The sequence below is a fragment of the Heloderma suspectum genome, chromosome 4 (assembly GCF_057233095.1).
Source record: "Heloderma suspectum isolate Gila_16-S chromosome 4, 16-S_ref, whole genome shotgun sequence".
NCBI lineage: Eukaryota > Metazoa > Chordata > Lepidosauria > Squamata > Helodermatidae > Heloderma > Heloderma suspectum.
In genome coordinates this window covers 86,056,051-86,080,243 of record NC_139461.1, presented here as the reverse complement: position 1 = coordinate 86,080,243, position 24,193 = coordinate 86,056,051, and the positions used below count along the sequence as shown (strand labels likewise).

The 24,193-nt window shown below is 42.0% G+C and overlaps 1 protein-coding gene across 1 annotated transcript in view; it reads left to right on the top strand.

The window, feature by feature from the left end:
• Positions 1-24,193, top strand: part of PIEZO2 (piezo type mechanosensitive ion channel component 2) — a 373,451-nt gene that overhangs the window by 62,611 nt on the left and 286,647 nt on the right. The window contains exon 2 of the mRNA XM_084849861.1: positions 18,661-18,756. Coding sequence (XP_084705987.1) covers positions 18,661-18,756 — 96 coding nt within the window. The remainder of the gene's footprint in view (positions 1-18,660; positions 18,757-24,193) is intronic.

Below are 24,193 nucleotides of genomic sequence, written 5' to 3'. Positions count from 1 at the left end.
ATTTAGAACCAAGAACTCAAGCATAACATGGTCGCTTTCCCCCAGAATTCCTGTAACTGCTACTTTATCCCTAAGTCATCTCTGTTGGTTAGGATCAAGTCAAGGATAGCCGATGCTCTAGTTCCTTCCTCTACTTTCTGTAGGAGGAAGTTATCAGCAACACAAGTCAGGAATCTCTTGGAGGGGCCATGTTTTGCAGAATTTGTCTCCCAAAAAATGTCAGGGAAATTGAAGTCCCCCATTACTACTACATCATGCTTCCTTAAATTTTGAATTTGCTTTTCAAAAGTGTCATCCTCATCTTCTCCTTGATTGGGTGGCTGGTAGTAGACTCCAACCACCATGTTCCTTTTATTCTTTGCTCCTTTTATTCTTTGCTCCATTTATTTCAACCCAGATGCTCTCAATGGGGCTACCAAGCTCATCCTCCTGTATTTCTGTGCAGAGATATGTATAAGGTCTGTCTAATCAAAGCTATGGTTTTCCCAGTAGTAATGTATGGCTGTGAGAGCTGGACTATAAGGAAGGCTGATGAGCGCCAAAGAATTGATGCTTTCGAACTGTGGTGCTGGAGAAGACTCTTACGAGTCCCCTGGACTGCAAGGAGGTCAAATCAGTCAATCCTAAAGGAAATCAACCCTGAGTGCTCATTGGAAGGACAGATACTGAAGCTGAAGCTCCAATATTTTGGCCACCTAATGCAAAGAGAAAAGTCACTGGAAAAGACCCTGATGCTGGGAAAGACTGAAGGCAAAAGGAGAAGGGGACGGCAGAGGATGAGATGGCTAGATAGCATCACCGATGCAATGAATATGAACTTGAGCACGCTCCGGGAGAGTGCGCAGGACAGGAAGGCCTGGCGTGCTATGGTCCATGGGGTCACGAAGAGTCGGACACGACTGAACGACTGAACAACAACAACCCCACCTCCCATTCTGTTTCTCTTGTTCTTTTTGAACAAGTTATATCCTTCCATTGCTGTATTCCAGTCATGAGAGTCATCCCACCAAGTTTCAGTTACACCTGTCAAGTCATGCTGTGGCCAAACACATTCTTCCCATCCTTCATGCTGTGGCCAAACACATTCTTCCCATCCTTTGTGAGGTGCAACCTGTCCCTTGCCAACAGTCCATCTTCCAGGAAGTATAGCCCGTGGTCCCAGAATCCAAATTTTTCTTGTCGGCACCACCTTCATAGCCAATCATTCACCCAGAGTCTTTTTCTTTCCCTTTCTATCCCTCTTCTGACTACTGGAAGGATGGATGAGAAAACTATCTGGGCCCCAAAGTTCTTGAGTTTGCTGCGCAAATCTTCAAAGTCTGACATGATTTCTTCGTAGCTCCGCTTGGCAGTATCATTTGTTCCCACATGGATGAGAAGAAAGAGATACCTGTCAGTGGGCTTTATGAGTGCAGGCAACCCTTCGCTCCGTCCTCCTGGGAGACAGCATACCTGGCGTGTCCATGGGTCTTTGTGACATACTTGGGTTTCAGTCCCACGCAGCAAGGCGTCTCCCACTACTACTACTCTTCTCTTCTTGTTGTTGTAGGCCTTGGTCTCATCGCCCCTGCTTGACTGACCTTCAGCCTCTTGCTCACTCTCATGTAGGTTCCCCTGTAATTCTTCCTCTGCAGGCTGTCCTCCAGTCTCATCCGCAAGTACCTGGAAACAGTTCCATAGCTCTGCTGCCTCCACTGGTGCAGAGTGGCATCTAGTTCTTCTCCTAACTGTCACCCTTTTCCATGGAGTATCCTCTACTGCATTTTTCCTCATCTCAGCATTTCCCACTTCTGCCTCAGCTTGCTGTTGCTCTTCAAGCTTCTGGTCTTCACTTTGCTGCTGTAGTTCCACCATTCTGTCCAAGAACACTTCGTGTTCTCTTATTCCCTGGAGGGTCGACAGTCGCTGCTCCAGTCCACTTACTTTTTCTTCCAGCAGCGTGATCAACTTGCACTTGTTTCACGTGTAGGCCATGTTGTTCTCAGGCAAGAAAACAAAATGGCAGAAATGTTGCAGGTCACCACCACTGGAGAGTCTTGTCCTTCCGTAGTCTCTTTCCCCTTTTTGTGTCTAGCTTTCTGATTGTTCTAGAGTAGCCTGTGCCTGGTCCTCTGCTCATTGGAGGTTAAAAACAGAGTCCCGCTGGTATGGAAGTGTGTGTTACAAGAAAAAGAAATTTTTAAAAATGAAAATAAAAATGAAAAAGAAATGAGAAAAAAAAAATTAGGTGCCTCCCCCTTGACCTCCCCTGCCGAACTCCCTTGGCCAACTCCTGTTTGCTTTCCCTGCCCGCTCGCTCTGATCGTGTGCTCTCTGGGAGCTTGCTTGCTTCTATAGTCCCTAGACCATCTGGAGAAGCTTCCTGTGCTCTGCTCTGCTCTGTTCAGCTCAGCTAGGAGGCGGGAAACAGACTGAAACTTCCTGCCCACACAGCTGCTGAGAGTACTCAGGCCACACCCCGTCAATTCAATTGGAGCTCTCAGGAGCACCTAGTGAGCTCAGAACCACTGAGAAGGAAAAGGACAGCCCCCTGGGCTTCCTCCAGCCCACTTACCTCTTTGCCTTTGTCTCATTTGTCTCCTTAGTCTCCTCTTCCACTGCAACTCCCTGGCCAACTCCTGTTTGCTCTTCCTGTTCACTTGCTCTCTGGGAGCTTGCTTGCTTCTGTAGTCCCTAGACCAGCTGGAGCAGCTTCCTCTGCTCTGCTGGGAGGCAGGAAATATCTTTCATTGATCTCACTCCTCTTCTAGCCACTTTTCTTCTTTTCACACAATGGGGTAATTTGACAGCTTATTATCTGTTATCTATTTAAAAACAGAACAAAGGGCATTTAGTGGAGGAGATGCCCTGGTGGGTCATCTAAAGAGCTCACAAACTTCTGAGAAGGAGCAATCTCAATTGCAGGATAAAAGCTCCATGTGAAGAAGCCCTTTGTGAATACACCCAGACCTCAAAATGGACATCAATAGCGCCGCTAATAAGCCTGGTCTTGCTTTCCTTGCTTTACAACAGGTGTTCTCATATCTGAACTGATTTCTTCATGATCAGTGAGTTGTGTAAGGGCTGTTTTACCCTCAAATCAATGGCTCTATATTCCCAGTCTCCTGTGTTATGCAGTGTATCCAGTTCCAATGCTTTAGAAAAATTGAATAATGGCTCTGGGCTTCCATCACTCCAGCATTTTTATGACAGTTTCTTGTAGGGGTAGGCAACTGGTCTCTAGCAGAGCTCCTTAGACTAAGGGTCTTAATATGTACTTTGGTTGCTTTCCCCCCCACGCTGGACTGGTTTGCATGCAATACTAAGCCAGTATGTGCATTAGCCGCTGTGAGGCAGAACAAAGCCTTAGATTTGTGTGCTTCCCCCATTCCCAATCCTCCTCCTTCCTGTGTGTCTGGGAGGAGAATTTCTGCCAAGTTTAGTTTCACTTACTCTGATTCCTGGTTTGTTACATATAAACCATGAATTGTGGTTTAAAACAAACTCTAGGTTGTTAAACCAAGAGGACAGCACAGTTCTGATTGTGTTGTTTGCTTGTTTAGCAACTGACTAGAGTTTGTTTTAAACCATGATACCTGTTTTGTACATAACATGTCAGGAACCTAGGAAAGTGAAACTGTACCATAGTTTATTCCTCCTCCCAGCCAGGAGGAAAGAGGGGAGAGGAGGAGGAAGTGCGCAAGCCAAAGGCTTTGTTCAGGCTCATAGCTGCTTGTGCACATGCCAAATCCTGGCTCAATGTTACATGTGAATGCAACCACAGACCAGTTCTTAGGGATGGACGCGTTGGTCAGTATTGCTTTCTCACACATCTGATTTGTTAAATCTCAATTTCTTTCCATTGAGTTTATGAAGGAAGTTGACAATTTCGGTAAGTTCTCATAAAACACACACCAAATTGATTGAAATTCTCATCCACCCCTAAGCTGAGGTGCCTAATAGAGGTGTGGCTCTGTAAAACACCTTGCTGCCAGTACAAAGAACCTTTGCCTGTGTCTTGGCTCCCCTGGGAGGGGACAATACAGAGCCTGTGGTGCTGACCCTTGAGTGTTGCTTTGGTTCAGAATAGGGCCCCTGGTGCTGTCGTTGTAAATAATTGCAGAATGGTGGCTTAGTCTGTACACTTGCTGACAGAACCACAAGAAGGGCCTTTTTAAAAATGGTTTTATTAGTTTTCCAAAACAATATTATATAAACCAACAGAAAAATAAATAAAAAGAAACACATTGGATTTAAATCTACTCATTGATAGAGAGTAGTACATTTAACATATATGTATATTTTCCTCTTTACTTTACATTCCAAGATATAGATGGAATTCATAGGCTGCTTGGAGGTTTTCTTTATAATTCTTCACTGTAACAGATTTAAATTTATTTTCTATCATCAGAGGAAAGGCTTTGACAAATACTGCTATGTATGCCCCTGATTAGTATATAAAATAAAATCCTGCCATATTTTATAAAAGTCAGATGTTTTGACTTTGCCTTTAGCTAATTTCAGTTGGTACGTCAATTTTTCATTCATTCATTTCTTTATTACATTTATATCCTGCCTTTTTTCCTCATTAAGGAACCTAAGGCAACATGCATAATCCTCCTTTCCATTTCATCCTCAAAACAACAACCCTGTGAGGTCGGTTGGGCTGAGAGTCTGTGACTGGCCCAAAGTCACCTAGTGAGCTTCCATGGGTGAGTGGGGACTAGAACCCAGATCTCTTGACTCCCGGTCCAACAGTCTAGCCGCAACACCACACTGGCTCTGCCATGGCAATCTGCCACAATTCAGTATACCAAGGTTTCAATGTTAGAAGTTCTGCAGTTTTCAAACTTTTAGCTATGACTCTTCGGGCTGCCATCAGCATCAATGCAATTAAGTCTTTAGATATCACTTTTGCATTTTGTTCTTCCTGTATTAATAGGGCCAATGCTGATGTAACAGGTATGGTTTGATGTGTGATATTTACCGTAAGTGGCTTGTATTAATCCTGTGCCTCTTTACAAAGGCCAGTAACTGTTATGATGATTGGGTGAAGTTAGTCATTGACTTGCTACTTTTTGCTGCTTGCCATGTCCCTGGTGTCTTTAAAAACTCCATGACTGGCAGAAATGAGACAGATACAGCTTTCCCCATCACTGCATCACTGTGCTGAGGAAAGCTGTACCCATTACATCCCTTATAATTCTTTGCAGTCCGACTGAAGCTTGCTAGTTAGTTGCCAACCAAATTTTGAAGTCAAATGCATTACTGTGCTCTCACTGGATTTATTATGCTCTGAATGTTTTTCAGGTTTGCAGCTGATTAAAAAATGTTGCAGACAGAGCATTGAATTAGGTAGAGTTTGGTGGAAAGCACGCCTGAACAACACCACAGGCTGTAATTCCAGACTTATCACATCCTTTCCACATTCTGAACAGGAAAGACTCACTTGAGTTGAAGTATGGAGGAGGATTTAATTGGGGCTCCATTTTAAAGCCAAGTGACCTCATTCGTATTTCCTGGGCCAACACATGGCTCGGTACACGGTTACCCAAATTGTGTACTTCACTGAATTTTGCAGTGCAGTTCTCAGCTCAAAAATTGCCTGCAAAAATGCATGTATTAGGGAAAGTTATATACAAAATCCAAATGTCAGGGAAAGATGCGTACAAGAATAAATGCAATTTTTTGCATTTTGAAATAATGTGAAATTGAATGGAACAACTTTTGTTATGGTCTTTTTGGTGCCTGGTGAAGACCTTTCTCTTTGCCCACGTGTTTGAGTCTTTTTTGTGTGTGTTTGAAGAAAACAAACTGTGTTCATGTGTGCTAAGATCTTTGCAGTGCCACTGTCTTTTACTTTGGTTTTTATTCTAGTGTTATTCTGTTTTAAATTTGTAAATGTTTTTATATTATGTTTTATTATTGCTATTGCATATTTAAATCTTGTTTTGTGAACTGACCAGAGAGCTTTGGCTATTGGGTGGTATAGAAAAGTAATAAATAAAAAATAAATTGAATATATCTGAAACTGACACAGGCTGGAAATAAACTGATTCATCCATCCCTGTTTATCTGTGGGATAATGCCAGTGTTGTTCTTCTACATTTTGGGCGAATTGCACATAAATTCAGCAAGAAAATCTTTGAGGCCTTGCTCTTTTTCTGATTTAATTGAAATAGCAAATGCAATGAGAGAGAAAATGAAAATTACTATTGGGTGGGAATTAATTAACGGACAGCTGTTATAGTTCATATTGCTGCATTCAGATAGCTCACTTTATAGTCCAAACCTTTATGAGCTGACCTTATAAACCAGTAGGTTGATTATATTTGACTATCATCTTTGTTCATGTCATGACCACCTGTTTCTTGAAATGTTGAGTCTATATAACACAATTTTGTGCTGTTTAGAGGGGCACACTATTTTAATCATTTAATGTTTATTTAGCTTTAATTGAGCAAATGTAGTTTATCAGTTCATTTTGAAACAGAAGGGTGAAGTTTACTATTTCTGACAAACCACAGACTACAAAATCTAGCACTCATAAAAATTTGAGGAAACTTCAAATTTAATAATCTTGTTGTTTTATTACAGGGGTGGGAGAGCTCTTTGAGCCTGAGAGCCAAGTTTTATAGAAGCTCTTGGAGGCCATGTTCCAGTGCTGGGTGGGGCTGAAGGCAAAGGTGGAGGGCCAAATTACCAAAAATAAAATAAAAAAAAAAAAATTACCAGCATATTGTAGCTTAAAGCTTTTACTTCCAGTAACTAAGCCTCAGGAGAGGCATTTCAGCCTTTTAGAAAGGGAAAAAAACTGCACAGAAGCTGGGAAATCACCGAATGATTGGTGGTTGGGGAAAGGGGGTAGCCTATGATCATCGAGGGAACCCTGGAGGGCCAGGTTTGGCCCCAGGCCAGAGGTTCCCCACCCCTGCTTTATCATGATTTGGACTCTTCACTGCTGATTCCTAACTTGGTCAAGTGACAAAATTCATGAAGAGGGCCAAGTTTGGCCCCAGGCCAGAGGTTCCCCACCCCTGCTTTTCCATGATTTCGACTCTTCACTACTGATCCCTAACTTGGTCAAGTGACAAAATTCATGAAGACCCAGAGGTGAAATGAACTACAACCTACCTAATTGGATGCAGGCTCCTGGTTTGTTATCCTCTAAGAAACCAAAGTTTGAAGCTCGGTTTTTAAGGTGGTTTCCCATTCCTGGTTTTTTAGGGGAGCAACAAGCTAAGGTTGAGGTTTGGGTATACCAGGAAGTTTTTGCTTCCTTGTTAGTTTCTGGTTGGTTTAGCCACTTCCACTGGCAGGATGATCCAGGTGGGGGCCATTGGTCAGTGTGTACAACTATGCTGCTCATAAACTATAAGCCCAAATTCTCTGAAACGCTGGTTTAACATTATGTCTGACCATGGTCGTTGTGTGATGAGATTGCTGTGCTGTGTTGTGCTGTGAGTAGACCCTAAATATAGTTTCTCATCCTGGATTGAGCAGGCTCTGTACGCTGCTGCATGGTAATTTTGTAATGACAGTGGAGCACAGCATAATCTTTGAACAATGGTTGTATGTGTGTTATATTAGAGAGCAGCAGTCCAATAGCATCAGTTAGAGAACTTCAGAATGTTTGGAAAGTTTAAGGATTGCAACAACGTTTCTTAATTTGAAATTATTTTATTTAATAAGAAGAATTGGTGTTTTTTTTTTTAACTTTTGTGCAAGTTTTAATAGATAATTTAGGTTACCGTGCAGTCCTATGCATGTCTACCCAGAAGGAAGTTCCATTGAATTCAGTGAAACTTACTACCGGGTAAGTGCTTTTAGATTTTGCAGTTTTGGTAAGGCTTGCATCAATGAAATAATGCTGGCTGGTATCCTTTATTAGCCGGATAGTCAAAAAAGTATACAGGCATAAGTTCTGTATTTCTGGTTATCAATGAGAACATATTCAAATTCAGTTTTATTGCCAGTACTTAAAACAAATCCTAAAAATAGCTGTGTCTCTGAATCCCTCGAAGGCTGAACTGAGTGCTCATCAAAACTTGAACATTAAATAGTGTTTCTAAGGACATTTTCCAAATGAACCTTTCATACTAAATTAAGGGCACAATCCTATGCATGTTTAGGAAGAAAAAAGTCCCACAACTCCCAGCATCCTTCCAGTCAGCCATGCTGGCTGGAACATGCTGGGAATTGTAGGACTTTTTTTCTGTCTAGGCATGCATAGGATTGCACCATGAATGTAATAGTGGTGTGTAAAATCTGGAAGAAAGCAGTCTCCAAATGTTTTGTCAAAAGCAAGTATTGGCAATGATTAGAGCAGCCATTGAAGTTCTCCATTGTGGTGTTATACTCTGATGCACAGTAAGGGGGCAATCCTATGCCTCTTTAGACAGAAAGAAGTTGTACAACTCCGAGCTGATGGCTAGGAATGCTGGGAGTTGTAGGACTTTTTTCTGCCTAAACATGCATAGGATTGAGGCCTAAGTGGGTTTAGTAAACATGGAGAGTGGAAGGTCCACAGGGTCAGCTGGTGTAAATCAGTCTATTTGTCTTGGCAGCAGTGAAACCTGATTTATAGTTGCTGCCAGTGCCACTGCGGCTGCTTTCATTTATACCAGCTGGTTATCCAACATTCTGAATTCAAAATGAGTAATGACTTTTTCAGTAAAATGATCAGAATTTACACAGGGATGAAATCTGTGAAATATGAAATGTTTGCCTTCAGTAGAATTGCTCAGCAGGACTTAAAAACAAAGCAAAAACTTAATCTAATTTTTCAAAAGTGTTTTATATTTACTGAATAGGAGAAGATATTGTTTTAATATTAAAGCTGTACTGTCCAGGGAGAAGGTGAAAAATATGCAGTGATCTCTTACCTATTTTATTTGTGGCTTTCCCATTCCCAATGATAAGAATATAAGAAAAGCACCGTTGGATCAGAGGAAAGGGCTCTTCAGTCCATCGCCCTGTTTCTCACAGTGGTCAAGCAGATGTCTCAAGGAAGCCATAGCCCTCTCCTGCTGTTGTGGGAGTGTCCAATAGCCTCCTCACATTCTTCTGAGTGTGCAATAACCCTCCCCCGCTGTTGTTCCCCAGCAACTGGCATTCAGAGGCATGGAGCCTCTAATCCTGGAGATGGCATATAGCCATCATAACTAGTAACTAGTGATAGCCTTAGCTCCCGTGAATTTGTCCAACTTGCTTTTGAAGCCATCAAAGTTGGTAGCTACCACCACAGTTTGTAATAGCAAATTCCATAATTTAACTACGCATGGTGACTAAGATTTCTTAGGGAAGGGGAAATTTCCTAAAATAAACCATGGATAATATTTCCTTCTATTTGATTGCCTCTGTGATTTTTATTGGGAATTTTATGTGTGAGAGTTGGTACCCACCTTTTCCTTCCCATTTCATCCCTTCTCCCAAATAAACTCTTTACACCTTTACATTTGGCTACATTGTTTTGAAAGGGAATTAAAATCTTCCCTGTACAAGAGTGCATGGTTGTCAAGTTACACTTTGTGTTCTTGGGATATTTCACAAGTTTTTGTTCAATTCTTTGTCTTCTGGGATTTGAGCAGTAAATCCAAAGTGCCTTCCTGTCATCCCTCCACCCCTCCTTGTAGAGCTGGATCAAAGGCAAGGGAAATTCTTTCTGTTTTGTGCTTTATCACTGGTTTTATTGTATTTATTTTTGTTATGTATGTCATCCTGAGGGTGTCACTACATTAAGAAGAAAATCCGCGCCCTTAACAGGCTTTCTTCGTCTGGAGTCTTTCTGCATTCACTTCAGGCTCCTTTAGACGGTGACCAATGGCAACCACATGATTTGTAATTTAAAACTTCTGCTCTTGGCAGTGCTCCATAAGGTTCAATGAAACAGTGCCATCTAGTGGCTGTATTATAGTGCAATGCTGACTTTACACATTGGGGATATCCTGTGATATCCCGCAATAATTTTAAATGATGCATTATCTCTGATCTTTTTTAAAGTGAGATTACTGGGGGAAGGCGTGAGAGAAGTCCTGGAGCTTGATGATATCATGTTAAGGACCCACAAACTTATGTGAGTGGCCAATCACAAGGGCGCAATAAATCTCTCATGTGAAGAACCCCTGAGAACTTATACAGCAACTCGTAAATTAAAATAATCATCATTGACAATAGTGCTTAGAACTCACCAAGTACCTGGATAGCTAGTGTTCAGGGGCCAATCTAAACAGAAAGGCTTTGTGAAGCGATTTGGGCAAAATCTGCATTTTCAAAGAAGCGAATTAGTTCTCTCCACAGTACACGCAGTGCTGTATTCCTCCAGTTTTGCAGTGTATACAGGAACTGAAGCCACATTAGTTGGGGTGGGGTGGGCAAGTCCCGCCACAAGCAGAAATGAATGTCAGCAATTGTGTAGATGCGGGGCAGCCAATGAGCGGAGGCTTGCTCCCCCTCCCTCGCATGTTCAATGAAGTGCAATGGAGGACTTGCTTACGAGTAGATGTTCATGACAAACCCCACATACCCAACATACACACACACATTTATGTGGCGGGCAGGCAAGCAGGTAGCCACTGCTGCCTGGTTACTGAGTGGAATGAGCAGGAGTGCAAGAAGCTCTGAAAGCAGAGACTGCAGAGCCAGCCAGGAGGGAGAGCAGCTAGCATGTTGTCTTTGATGTATATTAACTGTCCAATCAACAGGCTTCCCCTCCCTCCTCAACAAACATGGGCTCAATGAAGTGCATCTGAGTACATGTTCATGAAAATAATCTGCCCTGGCAATCACCCTTCCTTAGCTGCGCAGCTTCGAATCAGCAGGCATCCACCATTTCTCAGTTGTGCTCCTTCGTAGCTGCACAGCTTCAAAACAGCAGGGTTGGCAAAATGGAACTGAAGGCAAAGAGTTTCTTCTGGGCAGACATGTTTACCCCTCTGCTCTCTATGCCCCCGCTCCACGCTACTTTCCCTTCTGTCAATCAGCGCCGCTTCCACCAGCCTGCACTGAAGCCAGCTGAGGACACATGGATTCCTGAACACCACTGAAGCCTCTGTGACAGGACAATCCGACACAAAATGAGTTTGAAAAAAAACTGGATTTAGGGCAAGAAACGCTGAACTAGCTACAGAGAGCAGCATGCATCATCTGACACTATTGATTTGGGTTTGGAGTAGAACCGGAGTAAAAGCCCCATGTAGATGGGGCCCAGATGAGGATCAGCCTGTAGTGGCAGCCGATGGGGATTCTATTTTGGAGAACCCCTAGGAAGAAGGGGATCCACCAGAAGGAAAGTCTCCCACCCCCTCCACAGATCCATGATCATCAGAGGAGGAACTTTGGTATTGGTGTACTAAAACCTTTCCCTATTTCCCTGAATTAAATTCCACTCCTCTTAATGGATATAGCATGTTGAATCCAATGGTATCTTTCCACCAGCCGAATGGACACTGCTAACAGATCGAATTTCCTCTTCCCCCTAGAGCCCCATGTATGTCTGCCAAATTTGCTTCAGTGGATTGAGAGACCTTCTGGAATAGATCTTGGAGGGCTGCAGGGGGCTGCAAGGGGGAGGAGGGGAAGGGAAACCTCTCCTGTGTGATTAAAAGTCCACACATGTAGTGTTGGATTTAGACCATCAGTTTGACTATGGTGGCTTGGCTTCAGAGGAATACGTAACCATGCTTTTTGCTACGTATAAGTAGATAAGAATAATTAATTCTGTGGGAAGATTTTGACATATTCTTACTCTTAAACTTGCATGTTCAAATGTTCTAGTAAAATGGTGCAAGGGTTATATAAACAGACTGGGAAGTATTAAATCATTTTATATATCCTGTCCTACATTTGGCTGATGGCTTATTGAAGGTCATCCGTATTTTTTGCAGTTAATCTGCAGATATGTTCAGCCTCCGAAAATTTATTTTGATTAAAAAATATATAAATTATTATTTTATATTTTATAAAAAATATAAATGACTAACTTCATAAATTATAGAAACAGTAATATATTTTAATATAGTATGTATCTTACAATAAACCTTAAAATCAGAGAGAACTTGCATCATTTCAGATGATGGTTTTTATAATACTAGGAGGAACTAGGAATGGTTCTGTGACTGGGTACATAGAGTCAAGCAGATCTGGAAAAGAGCAGCAGAAAACTGAAACCTAGCAGCCATTCTGAGATCAATTATGGTTGCCGTAAGATCATCTATTTATTTATATAGTGCCACCAGCGTGCATGGCACTTTACAGGGTAGAAAAGGACAGGGCACTGCCGCAAGGAACTAACAGTCAAAAATTCAGCACGGGAAACCAAGAAAGGGGAGGTTAGTGGAAGAAAGGGTAAACATGGAAGCAATATGCAGTTGTTTCAGTTGTATGTGCATAGACACAATGTGCTTCCAGCAATTTTTTTTTTTCCTTAATGGATTTGCTCCGGTACGGAAAAAAGACTGCAGAAGTGGTGGGAAAATATGGAACAATTGTGAGTGGAAGACAACATCATCTGAATCCTCCATAAAATGTTGTGAATGAGGCAGAGCAATGGTGTGCTAAAGCCTCATCTGGAAGCACTGCTGATGTGCTTCCAACTTGGGGGCTCCTGGCACTACCAATCAAAGGGCACTGTGTGGGCATTCTGTATTTTTTTTTTCTGATAAGAAAAAAGATACAAGAAGCAGTGGGAAAACAAATGAAGGATGACTTCATCTAGACCCCCTGTAAAATTCCATGAATGGGGCACAATAAAAGCCTTGTTTGGAAACACCCTCAGTTAGAGGGTGAATAAAAAGGGCATGGGAACCAGGGGATTGTGCCAAAGGATGGAAAAGGTGGGTTTTGAGGAGTGGTGTGAAGGCCTTAAGAGAGGTGGCATCATGCAGGTGTTCTGGGAGGCAGTTCCAAGCTAATGCGGTGGCAAGGGAGAAAGGGCAGGCTTAGTTGTCCTAAACCTCGCAGCAGCCCCAGATACCACTGACCATAGTGTTCTTCTGGGTCATCTAGCCAGGTTAGGACTGGGTAGCACAGTGTTACAGTGGCTTCAGTATTTTATGGAGTGACGTACCAAGAGGTTGGTCCTGGGGAACTCAAGATCCGCCTCATGGCAGCTGCCTTGAGTTGCTGTCCTGTCCTGTCTTGTTCCCCATACTTTTTAACACCTACATGTTAAAAAGCCACAGCAAGAAGTCTTCCAGCGATTTGGGCTAAAGTGTCATAATCAGTATGCAGATGACACACAGCTGCCCTTCTCATTTCCTCTAACAAGTCCCATAGAGGCTTTGAAAACCCTGAACAGGTGTTGTGTAGATGGGATAGATAAGGGCAAAGACATTGAGGCTCCATCCAGATAAGACAGAAGTACTGTGGGTGGGAAAACTTGCTGATCTGGATGGAGGTGTGAGGATGGGGTTGGACTCCCTCTGAAGGACTAGGTATGAATCTTGGGGGTTCTTCTGGACTCGGCATTATCTGTGGAAGCACAGGTGGCACAGGTTACCAGGAGTGCCCTTTTTGATCTTTACTTGAGTCTCTAGCTGCATCCCTATCTGTGGAAAACAGACATTGCTACATTAATTCATGCCCTGGTTACATCCAAACTAGACTACTGGAACTCACTGCACATGGGGCTGCCTTTGAAAATAGTTTGGAAACTTCAGCTGGTGCAGAATGCAGCTGCCTGCTTGCTTGTGGGGGTTTGGTGCTCAAATATAACACTGATTCTGTCCCAGTTGCACCGGTTGCCAGTGCATTTCTAGGCCCAATTTAAAGTACTGGTGATTATTTTTAAAGCCCTAAACCGGGGTGGGCAACTTGTGGCCCTCCAGATGTGCTTGGGCTGCAATGCCCATTATCCCTCACCATTGGCTGTGCTGGCTAGGACTGATGGGAGTTGCAGTCTAACAACATCTGGAGGGCCACAAGTTGCCCAGCTTGGGACCAGGTTATTTGAAGGACTGTTTGCTCCATTATGAACCATAAGATCAGCCATAGAGGCTGTGCTTATGTACTTGCTGGTAAGACCTATCTGGCTGATGGGCACAAGAGACAGGGCCTTGTTTTGGTGGCCCCATTTTTATGGAATGCCTTTCTACTGGAGATATGCCTGGCTCCTTTCCTGACTATTTATAAGCAGACCTTAAAGATCTGGATGTATTTCAGTCTACTTTTAATGTTTTTTTTAATGTTTCACATTTGTATTGGAATTAATCCTGATGATATACACATATACATGTACATACATACACACACACACACACACACACACAGTTTCATGGTTTTAATTTTGCAAAACAATTTGAAAAGATTTTTTACTTTTAAAGGTGGCAGAAAAATATTTATAACTGTTTGCATGGTGACATTGGTCAGTGAAAGGACAGTTATTGAAGAAAATATGGCACTGGAGGAAAGATGAACAGTTCAGTCTTGGGACATACAGAATCTGAGATGGTGAAAAGACATCCACAGAGAAATATTAGGTGGAGGAGATACAGCTATAGCTAACAAGTAGTCATTTTTTGTGGTGACTGTTAGGCTTGTAGGGCTAAACCCTTTTCATGCATCATGGCAGGCAAATAAGTATTTCTGTTCACTAGATCTCAAACAGCAGGACTCAATTAGTTCTGAGCAGTTTGATTGGCAGTAATCAAAGCATAAGGGTAAGCCTCGTTTAGTTGCGAGCTTAATTTTCAGCAATTTGAAAAAAATGATGTCATGCCATAAAGCTGAAATATTCTACATCTGTCAGTTTAGTAATTTGCACATTAGCGGTCTGCTATGAAAATGTCATGCAGCTGCATTTTTCCTCCAAATGATTGCGAACATGCTGATGTGCAAGGGCAATATAAAGGTGTGTGAAACTTGTTGGTACAAATAAAACTTGAAATAAACATTGAAAACAAAGTGCACAGTATCTCTCTTTGCATAATAGGTATGGAACTCAAAACAGACAATTGACTGATCAACTGTTGCCTTCTGTGCATTTTCTGTACATTCGTGTGGTGTGCATGGGAAGGAAGTTGCTCTCACAGAATATACTGAGAGCCAGACTTTAGCTATTGGGTGGTATAGAAATGTAATAAATACAATAAAATAATAATAATAATAATAATAATAATAAATAAACTGTATGTTATTTATTTATTTATTATTGTTTAAAAGAAATGACCAACACGAAGTAGTATTGGCCATTTCTTTTAAACCAGCAGTGGTACAGGGCCCTGATCTGGACTGAATCCATGGCCCGGAGGGAGGAGGGCTTTAATCCTCACAACCCTGTAGTGGTTTCCTCCTTCCACCACTGCATGCCCCTGAAGTGGCTTTTTATAACAAACAGTACTTTCAGGGTCAAATAGCAGCTGGTGGGTGATTTTTGGTGGGAAAACAATATGAGGATTTAAAGATCAATGCCTTCCTTCCTGTGTTCTGTGGTTCTGATCTGTGAGGTGGCCAGCACAAACACTTTGAAAAAGTATTCTTCTCGTTACTAGGGATGCTGGAGAAATCTGCTGCGGACTCCAATGAGGCCGGATTCCCAAGAGTCTGACCTACGGAGTCTGCAGCAGACTGCCCCCCCTTACCTGTGTGCCCTCTGGATTTGATGCAGGATGGCTCTCTGGCTTTATAAAAGGTGAGATAGGCCAATGGTGGCTACCATTAGCCTTTCAAGGGAATATTATGGCCTTAATGGGCGTATTTTATGTCATTTGTGGCTGTAAAACACTTCTACCTAAATTGTGGCTGTAAACAAATTGTGGACGCACCAGGGCTCTGGGAAATCCATGGGGAATCCCCAGCAGCTTGGATTTCCCTGCGGCAGACCCCCCGCCCCCGGCCTGGACCATGGGGATTCACCCATCCCTACTCATAACTTATAGTTTGACCCCAGCCTAATTTGTGCAGATGGTTCTTGTTTTCTTTACTGAAAAACGATTAAAAACCATTGATTAACCCTTCTTGTATATTAGTTCTAATCACCTCATGGGACTTTCAGTTGTGCTAGGCAAAAGCCCTAAATAGCAAACCAGTAGTTCCTGGTTCTCTTGTTTCTTCCAAGGGTTCTCATGAGAGCATTGGTGGGGGCTTTGTCCCCATGCTTGGCTTCTTGTTAGTGTAAGAAATGTTCCTAAGTACGGGGGGAGAAGATATATTTGCAAACCTATACCCAGACATGAATTGGCTCTGTTGGCTGCTGATACTAAAATAGGTGGACGGTACTAACTCGCCCATCTTTCCACATGAAGAAAGGGACCTTTCAGTGTACCATAGCCAGAGGGAGCAGGTTTTCTGTGAGTGGTCCCTGTATGGCTGGATCATCATTTAAATGATGATCAGTGGGGCCAGATTGCATGGGTCTTTCCCCACACAATTGGGTGGGGATTGATACTCCCCTGTTAAGGTACCAGTTCTGTTTTCTGGACTTGCATGATGCCTTCTTTAAATATTACTGCAGCTGCATGGGAGCTGCTGATAGAAAAGTACTTCCCATGGAGTTGGGTAATATTTTTATAGAGCTCCAGAGTAATGTGTGAATCTTCTCTGAGAGGTTTGGGGTGAACGAGGCAGGATGATGGTGCAATAAAAGCCTTATCTAGAAACACCCTTGATCTTAGGACACATTTGAAATGGCTTCTGTGGTTTTCAGAATAGGTTCATTACAAGAATGAAAACGTGAAATTGTAACATTGGTCTTCTGTACTCAAGGTTAACAGAAGAGATAAACTTTGGCTTGCCACCTCTAATTTCTGCAAGTAAGAAATTTCAGAGAAATTTCCTGGCCTCTAGTTAAGAGTGGTATTTTTTATTTAAATGATGGAAGTTACATTTTTGTGTAAATAAATAAAAACCTTTATTCCTGTACTGACACCTGCATTTAGCTTATCTCATACGAAAAGGCTGAATGTGGTAGGTCTCATAATGTTTCAACATCTGCCATGCATGTGGCGGGATTAGAGCTGCCTTTTTTCTCTGCCTTTTAAATATTTTTTTTCATATACTTGCCATGTAGTATAGTATGTTTTTACAGCCCACCCAAAAGACACACATTAATTTACATACTGAAGCTTCTGCTTGATCCAGTGTTTCATTGAACAATTTCCTTAAGGAGAAAATACAATAATGATAAGAACAAAACATAGGTGAGATGGCCGTGCTTTATATAAAATATTTTTATGCAATACTGATGATAAAGAAATTAAAACCTTGTCATTTTATTTTTATCTCTTTGGAATGCATACATTGTTTGGACCATCTGCTCTTTGCGACATTGTACAATAATTTATTCCTGTTTCTAACAGGAATAATTGACTTAGTAGAACTGTTTCTACACAAGAAGAAACAGTCATAAGCCAAGATTTGGCTACAAAATTGTTTTGGGTTAAAGTAGAACTGTGCGTTTGTGTGCTTGTGTATTTAATTAAAATTAATGTTACTTACCAAGGTGTAGAAAAAGGGGGGAAATGCGAAAGCTTTAATCTTTTATAAATAGCCTGATTCTTGAACAATTAAAATTTTAAATCAGAAGTATGTATTTGTGTGTGAAGACAAGAGGAATATTTGCACAGCATTTGACCAAAGCTTGCAAAAATCTTTGGTTTGGATCCAAAGATCCCCCTGCATGAGCAGAAGGTACTTGTGCTCAAACACGGAGGAAGGGGATTCTCTCCTCTCCCAGCTGCAGGCCCCATGTGCTTGATAAAAAAGATTTTCCAGAAAGCTAGGGAATCCTCTGGAGTAAGGATAGGACCATCAGCAAAGATCAGTCTCATAGAGGTTCTCTGATTTTCATCTTGAAGCACAGTTCACCTCATTTCCATTCCTGATTGAGAGCTGCTTCTTTTTGGTTCGAATGGGAAAAGTGTGCATTTTGGTGCGCATTCTTTAAAAGTGCATACCCACATGTGCATTTTCATGCCTTAGTCAATTACGGGAAAGTGCACATTTTAAAAAGTGTATATTTTCTGATGTACACATTTTTTGAATGTGAACACAAGTTTGGGAATATGTAAGTACTTCCTGAAAAACACATTTGCCGTTGAGGGTCTGAACATGGCAAATTCTGGTCCAAAGCAAATCAAAATAAAATTCTCAGACATCCCTACTCCGGAGATGCATGTGTTGCAGCATTGAGCACTGTAGCCAGTGGGAGAGAAATTGGTGCCCCATTGTCCTCCCCCCTGCCCCCACCCATGTATATGAGTAAGCACTTCCATTTGTGTAAGAGATCTTTGGATCCAAATGTTTTGAGTACTAATGAACAAGCTGTGTTGTTAAATGCAATTCGAGTAGTTTGGAGTACAAATGGATTTAGGATCAAGCTTCATTAAATCAGTTAGGTGGGTGGTATAATCTTCCATTTTTTCGTCTGATAAGGGAAATTAGCCACAGAACTATTATAAGATTCTTCCAAGGTTATAGAAGAAATATGTGGTATAGCTGGCAGTAGAGCTGAATCATCTTTTCTCTGAATCATAAGACCATTCTTTAAGATCACACCGTTCCTTTCTAAGTTAGTATCTGTTGATGGACTACATTAAGTGTGCAAGAGTTCATATATGAAGATTCTGTAAAACTCCATGTATTTCATATGCCACATATTGGTCAACTAAGTGTTCAATCACATTCCTTGTTTGCCTGATATATTTGTTACATAAACCCATTTGTCTCCCCTTTTTCTCTGTACAGCATGTGCATTCCGCTACAATGGGCTCTCATTTGTCTACCTCATCTACCTCCTCCTCATTCCTCTCTTTTCTGAACCTACAAAAACAACAATGAAAGGTAAGCACGTTCTTGGCAGAAGCATTTGAAGTATAAGTGGGTACAACTACTGTGTCAAATGAAATTTCTTCAGAAACCTTTTTTTAAAGTGAGGTATATATCCTAGAAGTAAATGAAATTATAATATTAGGGCAAACTGTATACATTTTAGGGGAATAACAGTTTTCAATAACATTTTTTGGTCTTCATTTTTTTTTGAATTAGTAAAGTGGTCATAGATTCTTGAGCTATAGCTCCCTAACTCACATTTCCAATTGCATGCACCACGTTGCACTAAGCCAGGTTTACCCAACCCGGGGCCCTCCAGATGTTTTGGACTTCAACTCCCCCACACCAACCAGCATGGTCAGTTTTTAGGAATGCTGGGAGTTGTAGCCCAAAACGTCTGGAGGGCACCAGGTTGAGGAAGGCTGCACTAAGCAAACTGAATGTGAATATAAGAAAACGAACTACGTATTATGCTAATTGTGTTGCATTTAGATAATACCTGTGTGTTTATTCTTGTGTAAGCGTGCATGGTCCTGATTCAGATTGGGACCATGGCACTCCAGGAAGGAGCAGCTAAACCTTCAGCCATTTTTTCCCTGAACCTCCCCCCCACCCCAGTGTTAAAAAAAGAAAGGAAAAAAATCCCTCAATTAACTCCAATGGAAACTTTTTCCTTTTTTTAACCCCCCTGTGGGAGGATTTTTTTTGGGGGGGGGGAGTTTTAACCCTTCTATCCCAGAGCACCACAGTCCCAATATGAGTTGGGGCCACGCATGCTTGCATGAGAGTAAAATAATTGTTTTAATAATTTTTTTTTAATCTATTATTGCAAGTTGCCTTGAGTGCCATTTTCTTGGTGGAATGGTGGGGTATAAATCCAATCCAATCCAATCCAATTGATTCTAAGATAAATCCTTAGCTACATGGTACGTAATTAGGCTAATATGTAGTTTGGCCCTTAGGTCAGCCTTTCCCAACCTTGGGCAGAATCCAACAGGACGCTTACGGCCCTATTGATTCTCTTACGTGCCACCAATTCCTTTGCACAAGCAGCCCCCACCGCTTGCGCAGTGTCAGTTGAGTGCTTCCGGGGCAACCCAAAATAAGTGGAAACGCTCAGCTCTGGAAGGAGGCAGGTCAGCAGAGCTTGCATAAGGAGGCTCCGCTGACCTGCCTCCTTGCAGAAACGAGTGTTTCCGCTCATTTCAGGTCTTCCGTTAGGAAGTGCTAAATCTCCTTTGTGTAAGCGTTGGATCCCGCTTGCGCAATAGAATTGGTGATTCCGACTGCTTGCAGAAGGGAATTGGTGGGGGGATTCCCTTCTGTGGGGAGGGGTAAGTGCCCCGCTGGATTCTGCCCTTGGTGCCCTCCAGATGTGTTGGGCTACAACTCTTAGTGCTTCCACACCAGCCATCGGAAGGCACCAGGGTGGGGAAGACCTAAGGCTTCAAAGGCAACTTATGAAGCTTAATTTGTTAGGATGTTGTTCTTTCTGCTTCCTAATGGCTAACTCTGCCTGCAAGTCTGGGGTAGAAAATGGGAATTGTCTGCCAGCACAAAACCTGCTCAAAATATCAGCAAGATACATTAAGGTGTTCACCAAAGCCATTTGCCCAGCTCCCCTTGAGCAAGTTTTTGGAAGCTGGGAGGCACTGCACACAGTCTGTGTTTGCACACAGTCTGCCATAGAAGTGAATATGTATTTAGTGTGCTACCCTCCTATATCGCTTGAGCTCAGAAGCAGCAGCATGAAAATTTAGTCTTGAGAGCTAGAGAAGAGGACTGGGTACAATCCATGACGTTTCACTTATTGTGGAAGCCTTAATTTTTACTTTTACTTTTTTTTTTTTTTTTTGGTGAGTGCGACAGCACTTTTGTGCTAATTTTGACAAGGCATGTTTGGGGAAAAACAGAAAGGTGTTGGTGGTGTGCTTTGCAAAGTTCTCATAAGAAATGGCTAGCCTTTGTTTATGGTTAGTTTTTGCTGCTGAGTTTTTTGCCGCTGAGTTTTTGCCAGCAAAATATAGAAGTGAAAAATGAAATTAACTAAGCATCAATTCAAACCTTCAATGTGTTTGGAATTCACAATCTTGCTAAATCTGTCAGTCACTTTTTATTAGAAAAATTTACAAGAACAGGGTAAAAATAAAATATCAGTAAATGTCTAGTTGAGGGCTAATTTGGCTCTATAAATGTTAAAGATGAGAGATGAGAGGCCAGTTTGGGAACCTGAAGGGAAATATGGGTGCAGCCTCCTGGTGCATATCCTTCTCCCATGTTGATTTTATGTGTTTTTCTTTTCTGGCCCTTTCTGTGCCAGGAAGGATGATTGACATCCTAAGCATAGCAAATCTCTGTAAGCAAACCTCCCCCCGGCCCCCCAAACTAGTAATGTTTGACAGGCATCCTTAATCTTCCAGGTCAGGGTATGAATGCTATTTTCCTTTAATGGTTTATAGTGGCTAGCTGTACTTTCAGATAATCCAACTGGGCAATGCTCATGAGTGTTGAAGGACAGCTTTCATTTCACTGGAAAGATGTGGGCCAACTATCGTTCATTTTGTTACCGTAGTAACTTGGCTCCCACTTTAGCAGGAAGTCGCAAGCAGCAGCAGCGGTTTTAGTTCTTGCTGTAGAATGCATATGTACAAGCCAGGTTTTTTTTTTTTTTTTGATTCATGATATTCCATTTGGGATGGGTACAGTTAAAAATCCAGTTGCAAACCATTGTACCAGATTTTTCAATGAACATTAGTATTTGCACCTGTGTGCAGGTGTCCTGGCTTTTTTCCAGTATCCTCTGTAGAGCAACACTGCAAACGAAATGGAGTTGCATGCTAGATGATTCTGAGTATATCCAGAAGCCAGGGTAATGTAGTGGTTAGAGTGTTGGATGGGGATTCGGGAGATCTAAGTTTTAGCCTCCACTCAACTGTGAAAGTCACTGGGTGACTTTGGGCCAGTCACTGATTCTCAGCCTAACCTACCCCACAGGGTTGTTGTTAGGATAAAATGGAGAGGAGGTTCATGTAAGCTACCTTAGGTTCCTCGCAAGAGGAAAAAAGGCAGGATATAAATGTAATAAATTAAAACATACAAATATCCAAACTACTTCCACACATACAGCTTCACCACACGAGGCTAAAATCTGTATCTTTACTGTGGCTTCTGCTTCCAGATTCTTTGAGAGATTAAGCTCGGCTCCTTTACACAGGCTGAGATGAGCTGTTTTTATTTTTCGGCAAGTCCTATATGTTTCATTTTACAGCCCCTAGATGGCTCTGCTGTTATGGCACCATTACGGAAGTATACTGCAAGTAAAGCGCTTCATAGCACTTCCTAGAGAAAAAGCAGATTTTCCCCATGCTTTACAAAGGCGCGATAAAGGTCATAAACCATGGGAGGGGCCCTGAAGTTTGACAACATCATGTAAAGGACCTGCAAACTTTTGTAAGTAACCAATCTTGATCGCACAATATAAGCCTCATGTGGAGAAGCCCATAGGTAAATTATGCCCGGTGTAGGGGAACTTCAGTAACCGGGGAAGTGTATAATGTTTTCACCCCTTCTTCCCAAGAGCTCAGAGTGATGCTCTTGGTCTGGTAACAACCGTGTGAGTATAGCTTACAGTGAGTTAGTGATTTCTCCAAGGTAACCCAGTAAAGGCACAATCTTATGCTTGTTTAGATAGAAAAAGTTCCTAGCATTCCCTAGCTAGCATTTCCTACCATGGCTGACTGGGGCATGCTGGGAGTTGTAAGACTTTTTTTCTGTCTAAACATGCATAGGATCATGCCCTAAGCTTTTTAACCAAGCAGAGGTCTGAATATGAGTTTCTTACACTCAAACCCAACATTATAGCCACTATATCATATTTCCTGCTGGTGAGAAGTGTTCTCACATGCTCTTAAATTTATGCTTGTGCAAGAATGATGGCTGTGAACCTTCCCATATATGTGTGTGTTTACACAAATTCTCTGCCTGTCTTCAAAAGGAACAGGAAGTGCAGATATTTATTATTGCTGGTTTGAAGTTGCCAAAACCCAGTGGTCAATCACAGCCAAATGTTAATAGAGCCAACTTGCTATAAAATAGAGTAGGGATTGGGGGCACTTCTATAATTCCACTACTTGCTCCTTTCCTGTCCCCACCCTACTCCCTCTGCTTCTATTTAGCCTTTGCACTATTTTTATTCCCATCACTCACTGGTTTATTATGGTAACTAGCCTCCATATAGTTCACTTAATTTAATTCTTCCCTTAGCTATTCCTTTTTCCTCTGGTGTGGTGCAGGTTTTTGGAAGGCAGTGATTCCCCCCCCCCATTTAATGTTAAAACTGTATGTTCTTCATTTTTCCTCTTCCTGCCTGCCCCTTTTTGTTCTTCTACAAACAGCTGTTTCTCCTCTTATTTTCCATCTCTACCTGGATTTCTCATCTGTGTAGTTCCTTTTGTGTGTGTATTTCCCTGTCTATTTTCTTGCAACACTTCTCTCCTATGAAAGTTGCAGACCTTCCTGATTAAAAGAGTTTAAATACTCTTGAGTTTTGTATTTGAAAGTGCTATTCTGTTTCCAGCAGGCATCTTCTTGCTGTTATTATAAGATAATAAGCAGTCAAACACAGTAGTATTCATCATGATCACTTCATTTAAAACCGCATTCCACTTGACTTCTATTAAAGTTCCCTAGGCTGAGCTTCTGTGAATATGCCCTCAAGTCACATTTACAGTGTTGCAAGCTTGCAACAAGCTTCACCTTCCAATGATCAAAGAAGAAAAGTCACAAAAATAGATATAGTCACTCAGTAGAACAAAGAGGGTATCTGAAAATGGGGAAACATGGGGGCCATATTTACAGAAATGCATTGAGAATCATTTTCAGCTCCCCCTCCCCTTTTCCTGAAATCAGCTTTGGTCCGTCAGCAGCACACTAAGCTGAAAAAATCAGACTATGCCCCTCCCAAATGAACCGTTTTCACAGGTCACACTGGACTCTAATCCGGTTTACTTTGGAGTGGGGTGGGTGGTGTCCCACCCATCATCAGCCACATATGAGAGACTTGGTCCCCACCCCCCTCTTTCCCCTGCTCAGGGAAAGGAAATGTATTGTAAGGGATATAAGGCATCCAGAGAAAAGGAACAGAACCTTTTCTCTGGAAGTTTCCCTACATCTCACCAACAAATGTGCTTGCCAGTCTCCCCAGCCTGCCACTCTCCACATTCCGCCAGTCTCCACAGAAATGAGACACTCATGTCCCTACTGTAAGATGGAACCATACAGCTATATTGTGCATATGGAGCCATGCCCATGGTATATCGCCATATCGCTAAAGCAGGAGAAAGCCTCAGATACCGCTTTGGCACTTAGTGGTATAGTGCTTCAGCACGATAGCGATTTAGCTGTATGGTGACTTAATAGTATGGCGATTTAGTGGTATAGTGATTTAGTG